This window comes from Talpa occidentalis, unplaced genomic scaffold, assembly GCF_014898055.3.
Source record: "Talpa occidentalis isolate TD23 unplaced genomic scaffold, MPIMG_talOcc4v2.1 talOcc4.7, whole genome shotgun sequence".
Lineage (NCBI taxonomy): Eukaryota > Metazoa > Chordata > Mammalia > Eulipotyphla > Talpidae > Talpa > Talpa occidentalis.
In genome coordinates, this window is record NW_023605083.1 from 89,897,419 (window position 1) to 89,914,982 (window position 17,564).

At 50.1% G+C, this 17,564-nt stretch overlaps 1 protein-coding gene across 1 annotated transcript in view; it reads left to right on the forward strand.

The window, feature by feature from the left end:
- LOC119232347 (uncharacterized) overlaps positions 1-17,564 on the forward strand; it is a 57,466-nt gene that overhangs the window by 18,792 nt on the left and 21,110 nt on the right. The window contains exons 5-6 of the mRNA XM_054689336.1: positions 9,151-9,219; positions 13,074-13,244. Of these exons, the coding sequence (XP_054545311.1) occupies positions 9,151-9,219; positions 13,074-13,244 (240 nt within the window). The remainder of the gene's footprint in view (positions 1-9,150; positions 9,220-13,073; positions 13,245-17,564) is intronic.

The following is a 17,564-nucleotide window of genomic DNA, read 5'->3' on the forward strand; positions in this document are numbered from 1 at the left end:
CCGGACAAGCCCGGAAGGAAAAGAGCAAAATCAACATCAAGATAAAAGCTGCCATTGTCACCTCCCCACGGGTCTCACCCACATCTGTGTCACCCAGTCCACGACCAAAAGACAAGCGCAGTTTCTTCACGTGTCTCTAGGCTCCATGTGCCTCCTCCAGGTCTCCTTGCTCCATCCTGCTTCCTTCCTTCCTCAGTCTCTTCTGCAGCTTCTCCTCTTCCTGCTCAGCTCCACCCTCCCTTGGGTGGGGCAGGGAACCTCCCCCTTTCCTGGGGACCACACTGTTGCAATCCCCCCTTTTAATTTTATTCCACCATATATACAGGGGAAAAAGAGGCAGATAAACTCATGAATGTGTCTTACCCTTCTGCTGGCCTGGAATCCCAAGGGCAGGCTGAGAGCTGGCCAAGAGCCAAGAGCCTTGAGGCCTAGAGAGCCCCCAAAGGCCCACCTGTCTGCTTTTGTACCAAACCTGGCAGCTTGACTCCATCCTCAGGTCCCGGGAGCCCTCCCTGTGGTGGTGATGGGATTTGTCATTTCCAGTGTCTTGTTGGCTTTGGTCTGGAGTGGAGGCAGAGTCCACAAAGCCTGTATGGAATTAGCTCAGGACATCCTTTCCCCCTAACAGGGGGTGTCTCCTGCGCTCTCTTGGAGACACAAACCCTGGGAGACAGAGCCACGGAACCCAGAACCACGTTCCTGGGCAGGGATGTCTCCTGCACCCGCTGCTGCTTGGGGAAACCCCCACCAGTTTTCTTCTCCCTGGGGCTACTGCTGCTGGGGTTGCTCCACCATCCCAGAACAGAGGGGGAGAGGGGTATACAGGGGAGGCTGGGGGAGAGGGGGTTGTGGTGGTGGGAGGCTCTTCAATCCACAGGAAGACCTGAGGCTCAGAGAGCTCTGAGGACTCCCATAGGGAGACAGAGACAGACCCAGGACAGGGTGTACATTTCCTGGGTGCCAGATCAGGACGTTTGTCCAGCAGTGTCTGTCTGGGTATGCTTTTCCCGTGAGCGCCAGGAGAGTTGGGGAGGGGCCTTTAATGCTTCATGGTGTCTCCTGGGCTCTGTTGGAGACACAAGCTCTGGGAGACAGAGCCATGGAACCCAGAACCACGTTCCTGGGTAGGGATGTCTCCTGCACTGGCTGCTGCTTAGGGAGATCCCCGCCCAGTTCCCTCCTCCCGAGGCTCACCATTGCTTACCTCTTGACTTTGGTCGTAATATTTCAGGGGAGTATGACAGGGTCTCCCATTTTTGCCTTTAAATTTGCATTTACTTGATGATAAGTGATACTGAGGACGTTTTCGTTAACTTGTTCATCTGCATATCTGCTTTTCAAAAATGTCTGTTCGAGTCTGTTATTGATTATTAATTGGATTGCGGATTTTTATTCTTTATACGTTTTGGACATGAACTCCTTACCTGATATATAATTTGCAAATATTTTTGCCCACCCCTTAGGTGGTCTGCTCTTTTTTTTGACCCAAAATCCCAGGAGCCTCCTTTTGATGTAATACATAAAAATATTTGGTTTGTGACCTCAGCTGCTACAACCCTGGGAATCTCAGGAGTGCTCAGAGGGTCCTTTTATACTACAGGATGACTGGGCTGGGCCCTAGGAAACTTCAGGGGAAGCTTGGCGACCAGAAAGACAAAGGTTGCCTTCCAAGGGGAGGGTCTAAGAGTTTGAGGATGGGTCCTTTCCGCATGTAAGGCAGAAACCAGTCTCCTTCTGGAAGAACTTGTTACACAAATAAGGAAGTAAGTTAACATTCAAATACAAATTAGGAATAAAATCATCCAACATTAAATTGAGAGTAGAATGCAGCCAATAGTCAAGAGACTCCTCAGTGAGAGGGTGTGTCCTATTGTCTATGACACAGTAGATTGTGTCCCTGGGGAGGACTAGGCCTGCAGGCTGCCCTAAGACAGGTGGCTTGGGTTTTTTTTTTTTTTTTTTTTTTTGCTAAATCTTTGTGGATAACACCGTACTTTGCCCTAGAGACTATTTCTAGATCTTGGAAGATGATAATGTGGGTGTGTTTATTCTTGTCAAAGAAGACAGAGGCCGGAATTTCATAGACTCAAGTATATTTAACAAGAGGTTGCAGCTACTTTTTTCTTGTTTTTCGTTTTTTTTTTTTTTAAGATTTATTTATTTATTTATACAAGCACTTGGTACAGTCAGAAGCGCGGGAGGGCGAGAGAATTCACCAGAGTCAGAGCGGGGAGCAGAGCAGGCAGACTGACAAAGTATAGTGCTGAGGGGAGCAGCGGGTGGCAGGAGAGGTCTCTGCGCCATGTGGGAACCTCACCCGGTGGCCGGGGATCAAACCAGCGCTGCAGAGGCTATGGGCAGCTTTGCAACCCAGTGCTCAACCGCTGCACCACCAGGGAGGCCCTCAGGGCACAGTTTTATCTAAGGTTTCCAGGGAGAGGGGCTGAGAATAGGCTCCTACTAATGCCAAGGATTTGATCATCCTGCCCACGTAATGAAACCTAACAATAAAAAGCCTTTTCAGGCTGGAGATCCCTTGTTGGTGAAACAAGGAAGTTCCGGTATGGGTGCACCTGGACAGGGCTCATAATCTCCTGCACTCCCCAAGCTTCACCCTAGGCTGCATCCCTTGGTGGGTCCTGAGCCAAAAACCTGTATCCTAAACCACTAAGGAGACTGCTCCTGAGGCCTGAGAGTCAGTCTAGGAAACTATTCAAATACGAATGGATTTGTGGTGTTGTGAGGACTTTGGAATTTATCTGCAGGATGAACAAACAGGGTGGATAATCAGGGCACATCACTGGCAACTGCCATCTGAAGTGGGGAGTGGTCCTGTGTACAGAACTAAGCCCTTGAACCCCTGGGTCCTGTGCTGAGTCTGGGGAGTTCATGTCAGTATTGAACTGAGTTGTAGGACACCCAGCTGGTGCCCCAGAGAGCTGGTGTCAGGAGGTAAAAACCCAATCCCCTCTTCCAGAATAAATTCTCTACACATGGAGAGGTAGGATCCCCCGTGGAAGCTCAAATACATGACATCATCCCTTCTATAGGGCAGCACTTCCAGCTCCTGGTGAATCTGTCAGAATATCCTCCAGTGTTTATTGTCCATTACAAATAGAAGCAATCACTATATAAAATATTTAAAGCTATCTATGAGCTTTTGCTGAATTTGAACCTCTTGGCTTACCTAAGATGGCCCGTTTGACAGGTGAGCAAAGTGAGGCTCAGGGCAGTGAAACAGCCAGCCAAGGAGTCAGTATCCAAGCAAATGTTGAGCTACAGCTCCTCAGGCCTGGCTTCCTGCAGCTCAGGTCAAGGCAGGCACCTCCAGAAATGATTACCCAACAAAAAGTTCAGCAGGAGTCATTCTTGTACCCGGTGTCCCCAGCTCTACTTCACATGGAATGTTGAGATTGGCTGAGTGCTGAGCTGTCCACAAAGCATACCCGGCCTGGAAAATACACAGCTCAGTGCCCCTCATACATGGCAGGATTTTTGCAATGGGGCTCAGGAAACCCTGAAATCCAGTAATAGCTGGAATAATGCTCCCTGGGACAGCTGTAGTTTCTTCTGAGATCTGTATCACACCCCGTATCCACCTCCCTGAAAGCCCACACCCCAGCTTTACATGACGGCTAGAGTCGGGAGCACCCCTCTGAAAATGCCTATACCTGTATGCTCCAGGGCTCCTTGCCCAGCACCGTGAGCACCTCGATTGCACACAGCTGGCCTGCCTGTGGAGGTGGCTTATGTGGTTGCCCTGCTCTGAATCTTTGGCCTTATCATGACTTCCCTGACCCTGGCCACATGCCAGTGTGCTTTCCTCTGGGTGACCTCCACTCTGGCTGTTTGAGGCCTGTCCTTCTGAGTTGATGTCCCAGAGTCGGGCGAGGACTGAGAAGATTTGGGGTGGACACTCTGAGCTTGACCCTCTGAAACCCCCACCTTTTTGGGCCTCCCCGGTGGCGCAGCGGTTGAGCACTGGGTTGCGAAGCTGCCCGCAGCCTCTGTGGCGCCGGTTCGATCCCCGGCTGCTCCCCGGCCACCGGAGGAGGGTCCCACATGGCGCGCAGACCTCTCCTGCCGCCCGCTGCTCCCCTCAGCAGTGTACTTCGGTCCTTCTGCCTGCTCTGCTCCCCGCTCTGGCTCTGGTGAGTTCTCTCACCCTCCCGCGCTTCTGACTGTACCCAGTGCATGTATAAACAAAACAAACAAACAAATAAATAAATAAATAAAGCATGCCTCTATAAAAAAAAAAAAAAAAAAAAAGAAACCCCCACCTTTTGTCAGCATCAAGCTCAAGGCTGGGACTCCAGAGTGCAGGTCCAGGAGAGGGAAGACTTAGAGGACACAGATCAGTGGGTGTCACCCCACCCCCCTCTCCCTCCTGATGTATTTTTGTAGAGTAAGGGGTCCTTTTTGTTACAGGGCAGGGAGAGGGGTACCCCAGTCCCCGTAAACCTGTCTGCTCTAAATAGGTTCTGCCATCCACCACATCAACACAAAACATATGAGGCTTTAATGGGAAGGAACTTTCATACAATCAGGAAACAATAAGGAAAGGCAAAGAATAGAGTTTCTAAATCAAGTAGCCAGAGTTACCCGTCCCCTCATGGGTAAAAGTCCATCCAAATGGGATTGGCCCAGAACAAGGCCCCTAAGCCTGCCACAGGTCTAAAACATCTTTCAGTGGGGATCCACAGAAAAGAATCAGAAACAACCGGACATGTCTGGAGGGAAAAGAGCAAAATCAAAATCAAGACAAAAACCGCCATTGTCACCTCCCCACGGGTCTCTCTCCCAAATCTGTGTCATCCAGTCCACAACCAAAAGGCAAGTATAGTTTCTTCACATGTCTCTCGGCTCCATGTGTCTCCTCCAGGTCTCCTTCTGGCTCTCCATCCTGCTTCCTTCCTTCCTCAGTCTCCTCTGCAACTTCTTCTCTCTCTGCTCAGCTCCACCTTCCTTTTGGGTGGGGAAGGAAAAAGGAACCTCCTCCTTTGCTTAGGACCACCGTGTTAAAGGTTCACTTTAGGAATGGTTTCACAGGAGCTTACCATTCAGCAGCACGCGGCGAGTTTCCTGGCCAATTTCTCCATGAGAGAGAAATGTTAGACATAATTAAAGAACAGGTTTATTAGGGAAAGGGAGAGAAGGGTAAAAGACACTTACATAGACACCAGCGGGCAGGAAGAGCTGCCCTGAAAGGGACAGGTGCACAATGAAAGAGGCCTGCATGGTTGCAGGCAGGAGACCTTGAGGACAGGGCCTCCGCTGAGGGAGGATAGTGAAGAGAACTCCCTGCAGGTAGAGGTCAAGGCCAGGCAGGTAGGCTGCCGCAGAGAAGAGAGGTGGTAAGAAGGGGCAGCTATGTAACTGTATCAATATGATGGCATGGATAGAGGTTACCCTGCAGGCCTTGTGCCTGGAAGGATTTTAGGAGACAACCCAAGGGGAGTCAGAGGAGGGTTTTGAATTGGAATTTCCCATTGGACATGTGGGTTGACCAGGCCAAAAGGCAAGGGAAGAGAAATGTGCCAGGAGCAGGCGCCTGAGGTGTCCCCCAGTGAGACTGCCCTGGAATGTGTTGCACGGGGAGATAGAGGTGCATCCCCATCTATTACCCATGGAAAGGGATTAACGTGTTCCACCGGGTGAAAGACGTGTCCCTCTGGTTTACTTGGGGGAAAAGGAACGTGAGTCTGGAGATGAATCAGGCATCCCTGAGACAAACACCAAACCACAGTGGGCGAGATCAAAATGTGGGTGCGGAGACGCGGATCCCGCCAAGTCATGGCCCTGGCCTGGTCTTTTCCGTGAGAGCAAGAAAGGATCCGAAGGAGAGCCAGGCCAGTGTCTGACAGGCAGGAACTTTATTGCGCTCCCGGGCGAGGTTTGCCTACCTCCATGGGGGTCACAGAAGTTGCACCCGTTGGGGGATAAGGGTAAGTTTTTATCAGGCTGGGTCTGGCTTTGGCAGGAATTGAGAATGCAGAGCCGAAGTCGTTTTTTTTTTTGTTTTTTTTTTTTTTTCGGAAAATTGTGTTTCAGGGATGCTTATCAGACCCAATGCAAACTGGCTAACTCCCAGAATGGGGGTGGCAACAGTTTCAAGTTCCCCTTTCCTGCCCCAACCTTGCCCCAGCCCTTTTCTTACATCCCCTGTCCAAAGGGCAGAGGAGTGTCCCAGAGGCCACTCACCCAATTGGTCATGGATGTGGTTGTTGGCACCAGCAAGGGTCTTCCGTGACCAGAGCCCCAAAGTATAGAGAAAGAAGGTGAGAAAAGGAGATAGAGTCTCCACATCTGAGGATGGGGCCCATGGCCCTGCTCCTCTCTGGGGTTTCACCACGGAATGGAAAGGTTCAGAGTTGAAAGGAAACGATGAGCAGTGGATCTGCAGTAAAAGAGGTTTTATTAGAGCAGAAAAGCAGTGGCTGCTATGGTTGCCGGGCGAAACTCTGTCAGGACAAGATGTTGATGTCGTTTTTTGGAGTTAAGGGTGTGGAGTTGTTACCAAATGCTGGAATCAGTTTCCATCAGCCAATAAAAGGAAACAGAGTTTCAGGAAAAGGAAAGTGATTTAATTTGTCGACAAATCACTCATCTTTGAAAGACAACCTTCCGGCTCTTTGGCAGAGTGCAGGGGTATTTAACCGAGGGGGAGATGGGCGAGTGTCTGCGAAGGGGTCAGCTTTGAGACAGGTGGATGTCAGCTCATTTTCTTTTTCTTTTTCTTTTTTTAGCGCCAAATGTAAATTTTTTTTTAAAGATTTATTTCTTTATGCACGCAAGTACTGGGGTACAGGCCAGAGGTGCGGGGAGTGAGAACATCCACCAGAGACAGAGCAGGGAAAAGAACAGGCAGACTGACCAAAAATACACTGCTGAGGGGGGCAGCAGGCAAGACAGGAGAGGTCTGCTGTGCCATGTGGGTAGCTCCCTGGCTGGCCAGGGATCGAACTCGTGTTACAGAGGGTGCAGATAGCTTCACAGTGTTGTGCTTAACCCCTAGCTCCACCAAGGAGGCCCAAATGTAAATATTCAAACAAGTACAGTGTACTATAAAAGCAATGATGTGCTAACAACACTTTTAAAAATTATTTTAATGAATTCTCTTTTTTTCCCTCCACCAAACCACCCATGTCCATACAACTTTTGCCTCCTACCCCCACCTCTTCCACCCATTCCTTTATTCTCTCTGGTAACCATGATCTTCTCCTTGCAAAGCTCAAATTTTTATTTCTTCTTTTGTTTGCATCAAATTGTTTTTTGGGTATTTATATTCCACAGATGAGAGAATCCATCTTTCACTGTCTTTTGACTAATTCACTCAACATAGTCACCTTAAGGTCCATCCATTTTGTCCTAAATGTCACTGTTTCATCCTTTCATAGCTGTGTAATATTCCATTGAATATATATTCCACAGTTTCTCCATACATTCATCTGTTCCTGCTATAAGTGAGACCATCCAGTATTTTTTTTTCTTTCTGGCTTATTTCGCTGAACATGATCCCTTGCAACTCCATCCACGTTGCTGAAAATGGCATGAGTTTATCTTTTTGATTGTTGAGTAATATTCCATTGTGTATATGTACCATATCCCTTGATCCAGTCATCATTTTTCTTCTTAAGGGAAGGGGGAAGGGGTCAGCAGGAGGGCGCCAGCTTACTTCAACACCCTCTTTCTTGAAATGCAGGAGGACTTGTTACCTAAAGACAAACCTGTCAATCAAGGGGGAAATTGCAAGAAATGGGGAAAAGACAAACTTGTTAATGCCTCTCTAAGAGACCAGTCATTTGTAACTGTATCATGTTCACAGCAGTATCTCAGACTGGCCCATTTGCGCTCCATAGCTTTTTGGGGCCCTTATGGGCTCCCCAGCTGTGGGGTCACACAAACACACCTGGTTGGAGGACCAGATCATTCACTCACACCTCCACACCAGAGGTTGCAACAACTCCCTCCCTCTTTAGGGAGTTCCCTGCCTGGGAGACCCTAAATCTCTTGAAAGGTGATCAGTCTCTCCTCTTACCCCTACGGGGTAGCCTGAGTTGGTACAGGGTACCGGGACCATACCTTGTCTGACGTCGGTGCCAGGTCCTGGTCTCATTCAGCACTTTTAAGTCTGGCCTGGACAAGGTTGCGGGTCTGGGTAAAAGCAACCAAGTCGGAGACCCCCAGAGTTCCCAGCAGAGCCCGATTTCCCCTTCTTTAGTTCCTCTCACCACCTCCACCAGCCCTCCTCCTAGGCCCAAGTGGCATCAAAGGGCGAAGTGCCTGGTTTTCCTGAACAACCCACTAATTTGTTGCGGAAGCTGACAGGAAAAAACAAACTGTACTCTAGGGCAGGTGAGTTGGGAAATTTATATTTTCTCACATGTGGACGCAGACACAGGAAAACACTCCTAAATAAAAGTCTGGGCCTTGAGCTAACGCAGAGATTCCTTTTTATTTTTTTTTTTAAAGATTTATTTTTATTTATTTATACAAGCACTGGGTACAGTCAGAAGCGCGGGAGGGCGAGAGAATTCACCAGAGCCAGAGCGGGGAGCAGAGCAGGCAGAAGGACCGAAGTACACTGCTGAGGGGAGCAGCGGGCGGCAGGAGAGGTCTGCGCGCCATGCGGGACCCTCCTCCGGTGGCCGGGGAGCAGCCGGGGATCGAACCGGCGCTGCAGAGGCCGCAGGCAGCTTCGCAACCCAGCGCTCAACCACTGCGCCACCGGGGAGGCCCAGAGATTCCTTTTTATACACAATTGTCTCAACATTTGTTACACAGGAAGAGTGACAGATTGGTTTAAAAGGGGCAAAACCATTTGGTGGGAGGCAAGGCCATTTCACCCTAAAAAGCAGAGTATAGGAAGTGGGTGAGAGGGATGCCACCACCCAGAGATTATTCAAAGAAACCCAGCCTGTCTTCCTCTCTCTCTCCTTTCCTTCTGGAATGCAGCTTTGTCTGGAGAGGGGTGTAGAGACCTGGCCATGGATCCTTCACAGGGAAGATTTGCAAGTGTGCAAACTTGCTCATTGCACCTACACTGGAATGCTAATTACACCTGGATTGAAATGATTATCTGATGGGGACTGTTACTACAACGATTTGCTTAGTGTTTTTGTTTTTGTTTTTTTTTTCCTCCATCAAAAGAAAAGAAGAAAAAAGATGAAAAGAAGGGACGTAACTATCTGAAAACATTGGAAAGGTCAGGCCTAGTTGGTAAGTTCCTGTTTAAGTGAGTAGACAAAGTGCACTCTGCCTAATGTCAATCTTCTGCTCTCCCTACCACCTAGCACCTTTGGGCCCCACCCCAGAATCCTCCTAAGCATTCTTCAGGTTAGTGACTTAGGCCCAGTCTATGCAATGGGGAATCCGGACCACAGGACTCAGTTCTTACAGAACTCTTCATCTGCCAGGTCATTCCCAGCACCCCATGTGACCTCACCTGCCCGGGAGGGGTGCTCAGAGCCCAGAGAGGACAAGGCTGACATTCAGAAGGGCTCTGGGAGGGAGGGGGTAGGTGTCCCGTCCAGCTCCCAAAAGGACACTAGCCTGGCCTCCTGGCTCTACCCCTTTCCTGCTCCACCTCAGGGTCCCCATCTGTGACATGGGAGAGCAAATGCCTGCACTGTGGACACTGTGGATGAGAGAACCCACGGTAAACACTGGGCACAGATCTAACACCCAGCAGGTGCTCAGGACACAGGAGTCCAGATGCTGCTGCTGCTGCTGTTGTTGCTGCTACTGTTGCTCTAGCAGCCCTGGGGGGTGGAGGCTCTTCATGCCATGGGGAGACCTGAGGCTCAGAGTGGGTAGAGACTCACACCAGGAGGCAGAGACAAACCCAGGACAGGGTGTGTATTTCCTGGGCCCAGATCATAAGTTTGTCCAGCAGTGTCTGTCTGGGGCTGGTTTTCCCATGAGCAACAGGAGGTGTTGGGGGAGGGGCCAGCAATGACTTCCGGGATGTCCCCTGCGCTGTCTTGGAGACACAAACACTAGGAGACAGAGCCATGGAACCCAGAACCACATTCCTGGGCAGGGAGGTCTCCTGCACCAGCTGCTGCTTGGGGAGACCCCCACCACGATCCCTCCTCCGTGCTGCTCACCACTGCTTACCTCTTGACCTTTGTTCATAATCTTGCAGACAAGTGTGAAAGGGGCTCCCATTTTGCTTTTTAATTTGCATTTATCTGATAATTAGAGATAATGAGCACCTTTTCCTGTACTTGGTCATTTGCATATCTGCTTGTCGAAAATGTGTATTCGAGTCTGTTACTGATTTTTAATGAGATTATTGAGTTAGATTTTATATACATTTTGGACATGAACTCCTTATCTTGCATATAATTGGAAAATATTTTTGCCCACTCCATGGGTGGCCTTCTCATTTTGTTGACCCAAAGCCTGAGGAGCCCCCTGATGATGTGATACACAAAACATTGGATTTGGGTTCTCGGCCACTAAAATCCCCAGAACCGCTGGCATGCTTAGAGGGTCCTTTGAAGCTAACCGGTGACTGGGCTGGGCCCTAGGAAACTACAGGGCAAGCCTGGTGACAAGAAAGACGTAGGTTGGCTTCAGCCAGAGGGGCTATGAGTTTGAGGATGGGTCCTTTCCATATATAAGGCAGAAACCAGTCTCCTCTGGAAGAACTCGGTATACAAATAAGGAAGTAAGGTTAAATTCAAACTCAAATCAGGAATAATCCCATCCAACGTTAAATGAGAGTCCAGTGCAGCCAGAAGCCAAAAGAGACTCCTCAGTGAGAGGGTGTGTCCTGTTGTCGATGATATAGTAGACTGTGTCCCTGGGGAGGACTAGGCCTACAGGCTGCCTTAAGACAAGTGGGTTGGGGTGTTGTTTTTCTGTTTCTTTGTTTGTTTGCTAAATCTACATTGAGATGACTGTACTTTGTACTAGACTATTATTGGACCCCTGAAGATAGGAGCCTGGTTGTGTTTATTACTTCAAAGTTGACAGGGGTGAGAGGTGAGGGGGTGGGGGAAGGGGGAGGGTTACAAGCTTTCCTTGGTAGAAGGACATCAAGTAATCATATTTTCCTCACTTGACACTTAGGGGAGGTTAGAAAAAGAAGAGCGGAGGGAATTGGATAGACTGGAGGTTATTTAACAAAAGGTTGTAGCTATTGCTGCTCAGTGCATGGTTTGATCCAAGGCTTCCATGGAGAGGGGCTGAGATTTGCATCGCCACTAAAGCCAAGGATTTCGTCAGTTCTGGCTACAATGTAACCTAAATGTAGAAAGGGTTTTCGGGCTGGAGTGTCCTTGTTGGGGAAACAGGGAGGTGCTGGAAGGACCGCACATGGACAGGGCTCAGGAGTTCTTGCATCTCCCACCCCTCAGCCTGTGCTACACCTTTTGCGGATTCTGAACCAAACACCTGTGTCCTAAGCCAGTAAGGAGACTGTTCCTGAGGCCTGAGAGTCAGTCTAGGAAACTATCAACCCTGAAAGCATTTGTGGGGCTGCGAGTACTTTGGAATTTGAATGTAGGATGAACAAACAGGGTGGATAATCAGGGCACCTCATTGGCAACTGCCATCTGAGGTGGGGAGCGGTCCTGCAGTACAGGATGAAGCCCTGTTGAAATCCTAGGTCTTATGCTGAGTCTGGGGAGTTCATGTCAGTGTTGACCTGAGTTATAGGACACCCAGCAGGTGTCCCAGAGAGCTGGTGTCAGGAGATAAAAACCCAAACCCCTCTTCCAGAATAAATTCTCTACACATGAAGAGGAAGTGTTCCCCATGGAGGCTCTAATTCCTGACACATCCCTCCTTTATGGAAACCCTTTCAGCTCCTGGTCAATCTGACTCTCAGAATGTCCTGCAGTGCGTATTGTCCATTAAAAATAGAAGTAATCATGCAAAATGTTTAAAGGTTTCTATGAGCTTTTACTGAATTTTTACCTCTTGGCTTACCGGAGATAACCTGTTCGGCAGGTGAGCAAAGGGAAGCTCAGGGCAATGAATCAGCCACCCAAAGAATCTGTGTCCAAGCAAGTCTGAGCTAAAGCTACTCAGGCCTGGCTTCCTCCAGCCCAGGTCAAGCCAGACACCTCCAGAAATATTCCCCAACAGGCAAGGGTCTGCGGGTATCACTCTTCTACCTGGGGTCCCCAGCTCTGATTCAGGAGGGAATGTTGAGATTGGCTGAGTGCTGAGCTGCCTGCAAAGCCCACCATGTCTGGAACACACACAGCTCAGTGCCCCTCATACATGGCAGGATTTGCAATGGGGCTCGGGAACCCTAAAATCTAGGAGTGGCTGAAACAATGCTCCCTGGGACTTCTGTCCTTTCCTTCTGAGAGCTGCATTGCACCCCAAACCTACCTCCCAGGAAAGCCCACACTTTCCATGCAGATTAGGGGCAGGGCATCCCTCTGAAGGTGCCTGCACCTGTGTGATCCCTGCTCAGCATGGTGAGCACCCTGATTCCACTCCCTGACCTGTGCGTGGAGGTGGCTGATGGGGGTGCCTGACCAAGTCTTTGCCCTTAGCAGGCCTGCCCTGTCCCCTCCACTCTCAGCCACACCCCTGCGTGCTTTCCACTGGTTGACTACCACTCTGGCTGCCTGAGGCCTGTTCTTCTCAGTTGGTGTCCCAGGGCCAGGTGAGGTCTGAGGAGACCTGTGGGAGGATGCCCTGCATTCAAACACCTGAAACCCCCACCTCTTGTCAGCATCAAGCTCAAGGCTGGGACCCCAGAGTTCAGGAGAGGGAAGACTCAAAGGACACAGATCAGTGGGTGTCACTCCCATCCCGACCCTGCCATCCCATCAGGCATCCTGAATGAAGCCCCCCTCTCCCCCAAACTCCAGATCTCCTGGCCTTGTCCAGTGTCTCACACTCCCCTGGGCTCCTCCTTCCTAGGGCTTTTCTACCACTCCCCCTCTCCCTCCTTCCCCAGCACCACCTGCTGGCAGGTTCTGGGGTGTGAAAAGCTGGCTCTTAGTGAGTGCTGGGTAGGAGCTTAGCAGGAGGGGAATGGGGTCAAGGGGTGCACTGTTCCCTGCCTGCCTGATCTTGCTCCCCTCCACCCCCTCCTCTCCCAGTGAGAACCCAACAAGAAGCTAAGCAAATAACGAAGAATGAGCCACAAAAGAGTGATGAAGACTTCGATTCTGGTCACCGGCCTCCAAGACACAATTCTCAGATGAAGGGTCGAAAGAAGTTACAGTGGCAATGGTTGGCTAATGCCCCAAAAGCTATGGTGCCTAAATCAAGTGAGTAGACAAAGTGCCCTCTGCCTGTTGTCCTCTTCTGCTCTCCCACCACCTCTCCCCCTTGGGCCCACCCTGAACCCTTCTAAACCTTCTTATAGTCACTGACAGGGGCCCCTCTATCCAAGGGAGGTTCCCAGACCAGAGGAGGCAGCTCTTACAGGACTCCTCATCTGCCAACTGCATTCCCAGCACGCCATGTGCCCTCACCTGCCCGGGAGGGGTGCTCAGAGCCAGAGGAGGAGGCTGACATTCAGAAAGGCCCTGGAAGGGAGGGGTTGCATTTCGCGCCCAGCTCCCAAGCAGACACTGCCTGGGCTCCTGGCTCTACCGCTTCGATGCTCCACCTCAGGGTCCCCATCTGTGAAATGGGACAGCAAGAGCCTGCCTCTGTGGACTTTGTGAGGGTGACAGAGAGAATCCAGGGTAAACACTCCACACAGATGTAACACCTAGTAGGTGCTCAGTACACAGGAGCACAGCTGCTACTGCTGTGTTGCTGTTGTTACTCCCAGCAGCCCCAGGAGGTGGAGGTCTTCATGCCACAAGGGAGAGCTGAGGCTCAGTGCTCAGGGATGCAGGAAGAGAACCAGGACAGGGTTGTCCATTTCCTGGGTCCCTGATCAGGAGGTTTGTCCAGCAGTGTCTGTCTGGGGGTCCTTTTCCCAGGAGAGGTTGGGGAGGAGCCTACATGGCTTCTGAGGTGTCCCCTGCATTCTCTTGGGGACACAAGCCCTGGGAGACAGAGCCATGGAACCCAGATCCACGTTCCTGGGCAGGGATGTCTCCTGCACTAGCTGTTGCTTTGAGAGATCCCCACCCGTTCCCTCTTCCCTGCTGGCTCAGCATTGCTTACCTCTTGACTTTTGGTCATAATCTCGCAGACAAGGGTGACATGGTCTCTCATTTTGCCTTTTAATTTGCATTTACCTGATAATTAGTGATACTGAGCACCCTTTCGTGATCTTGATCGTTTGCATACCTGCTTTTTGAAAATGTCTATCCAATTTATTGATTTTTAGTTGGATTTTTGATTTATATTTCTTATATATTTTGGACAGGAACTCCTGTCTGGTATATAATTTCCAAGTATCTTTACCCACCCCAAGGGTGGCCTTCCCATTTGTGGACCCAAAATCCCAGGAGCCCCCTTATGATAATGGACAAATCCTTGGTTTGTGACCTCAGCCACTAAAACCCTGGGAATCTCAGGAGTGTGAGGCGGGTGCTTTAATGCTAAAGGATGACTGGGCTGGGCCCAAGAAAGTACAGGGCGAGCCTGGTGACCAGAAAGACAAAGGTTGGCTTCCAGGGAGAGGGGCAAAGAGTTTGAGGATGGGTCCTTTCCTCATGTAAGACAGAACCCAGTCTCCTTCTGGAAGAACTCAATATACAAACAAGGTAGTGAGGTTAACATTCAAATTCAAATTAGGACTAACATCACCCATATTAAAATGAGAGTCCAATGGAGCCAAAGCCAAAAGAGACTCCTCAGTGAGAGGGTATGTCCTGTTAATGATATAGAAGTTTGTGTCCCTGAGGAGGACTAGGCCTGCAGGCTGCCTTAAGAAAGGTGGCCTGGGTTATTGTTTTTTTGTTCCTGTGTTTGCTTTATTGCTCAGTATTTATTGAGATGATTGTACATTGCACTACAGACCATTGCTGAATCTCAGTAGATGATATTGTGGGTTTATTTATTTATGTTACAGTTGAGAGGAGGTTTAAAGCATATTTTGGTAGAAAGGACACCAAGTATTGATATTTTCTTCACTGCACAAGTAGGCAAGGGTGGAAAAAGAAGAGAAGGGAGGGAATTGGATAGATGGAGTATATATAAATAAAGGTTGCAGATATTGCTGTTCAGTTTCCTGCACCTCCGTGTTTCACCAACAAGGAAACACCAGCCTGAAAATGCTTTCTAATTTTAAAGTACCATGGCACAGGAAGGATTGATGAAATCCTTAGCTTTAATAAGAGTCTAAATCAGCCCCACACCCTGGAAGTCTAAGATAAAACTATTCCAGCCACTTGGATTTCATGGGTCCCAAGCCCTGTTCCATTTGAAGGGTGAGCAAAGTGAGGCTCGGGGCAACGAAATAGCCAACCAAGGAATCTGTTTCCAAGCTGGTCTGAGCTGCAGCTCCTCAGGCCTGTATTCCTCCAGCTGAGGTCAAACCAGACAGCTCTAGCAAAGATTCCCCAACAGGCAAGTGTCAGCAGGTGTCACTCTTGCACCTGGTGTCCCCAGCTCTGCTTCCTGAGGGAATGTTCAGTTTGGCTGAGTGCTGAGCTGCCTGCAAAGCCCACCAGGCCTGGAACACACACAGCTCAGTGCCCCTCATACATGGCAGGATTTGCAATGAGGATCAAAAAACCTTGAAATTCAGGAGTGGCTGAAACAATGCTCCCCGGGACTGCTGTCATTTCCTTCTGAGAGCTGCAATGCACCCCAAACCTACCTCACTGGAAAGCCTACTCTACATGGAGGTTAGGGGCGGGGACACCTCTGAAGTACCTGCACCTGTTTGATCCCTGCCTAGCATGGTGAGATCCCTGATTCCACTACCTGGCCTGTCTGTGGAGGTGGCTGATGGGTGTGCCCTGCTCTGAATCTTTGCTCTTAGCAGACCTGCCCTGACCCCTCCGCTCCCCTGGCCACACCCCAATGTGCTTTCCTCTGGGTGACTTCCTGCTCTGGCTGCTTGAGGCCTGCCTGTTCTTCTTACTTGGTGCCCCAGGGCCAGGCCAGGTCTGAGGAGACCTGGGGGTGACATCCTGTCAGCATCAATCTCAAGGCTGGGACCCCAGAGTCCAGGTCCAGGAGAGGGAAGACTCAGAGGACACAGATCAGTGGGTGTCACCCCACCCTCCCTCACCCTCCTGATGTATTTTTGTAGAGCACGGGGGCACTTGGGTTCACTCTGGGAAAGGTCTCACTAGGGCTTACTGGTCAGTGGCATGCAGCGAATTTCCTGGCCAGTTTCTCCATGAGGCAGAGACATTCACTATATTTAAAGAACAGGTTTATTAGCGAAAGGGACAGAAAGACACTTCTGTGAAAGACACTTGCATAGACACCAGTGGGCAGGAAGAGTTGCCCTGAAAGGGACAGGTTTGCTGAGAGGCCTGCATGGTCCCAGGCAGGTGACCTTGGGGAGAACGGCCTCTGCTGAGGGAGGTCAGTGAAGCAAAGTCCTGGCAGGTGCAGATAAAGGCCAGGCAGGGAGGCTGCCAGAAGCCAAAAGAGACTCCTCAGTGAGAGGGTGTGTCCTGTTGTCATTGATCTAGTAGACTGTGTCCCTGGGGAGGACTAGGCCTGCAGGCTGCCTTAAGACAAGTGGGTTGGGGTGTTGTTTTTCTGATTGTTTGCTAAATCCATATTGAGATGACTGTTTTGTACTTGACTGTTGCTGGACCCCTGAAGAAAGGAGCATGGTTGTGTTTATTCTCTTCAAAGTTGACAGGGGTGGGGGGATGAGGTGGAGGGGGGAGGAGAAGGGTTACAAGCTTTCCTTGGTAGAAAGGACATCAAGTCCTCATATTTTCCTCACTTGACATTAGGGGAGGCTAGAAAAAGAAGAGCGGAGGGAATTGGATAGACTCGAGGCTATTTAACAGAAGGTTGTAGCTATTGCTGCTCAGTGCATGGTTTGATCCAAGGCTTCCAGGGAGAGGGGCTGAGATTCGCCTCCCCACTAAAGCCAAGGATTTCATCAGTTCTGCCTACAATGTAACCTAAATGTAGGCAGGGTTTTCAGGCTGGAGTCTCTCGGTTGGTAAAACACAGAGGTGCTGGAAGGACCGCACATGGACAGGGCTCAGGAGCCCCTGCACCTCCCACCCCTCAGCCTGTGCTGCATCCTTTTGCGGGTCCTGAGCCAAACACCTGTATCCTAAGCCAGTATGGAGACTGTTCCTGAGGCCTGAGAGTCAGTCTGGGAAACTCTCAACCCTGAAAGTATTTGTGGGGTTGTGAGGACTTTGGAATTTGAATGTAGGATGAACAAACAGGGTGGATAATCAGGGCATCTCACTGGCAACTGCCATCTGAGGTGGGGAGCGGTCCTGCAGTACAGGATGAATCACTGTGGAAACCCTGGGTCTTGTGCTGAGTCTGGGGAGTTCATGTCAGTGTTGACCTGAGTTGTGGGACACCCAGCTGGTTTCCCAGAGACCTGGTGTCAGGAGGTAAAATCCCAAACCCCTCTTCCAGAATAAATTCTCTACACATGGAGAGGAAGCGTTCCCCATGGAGGCTCAAATTCCTGACACATCCCTCCTTTAGGGGAGTCCTTTCAGCTCCTGGTGAATATGACTGTCGGA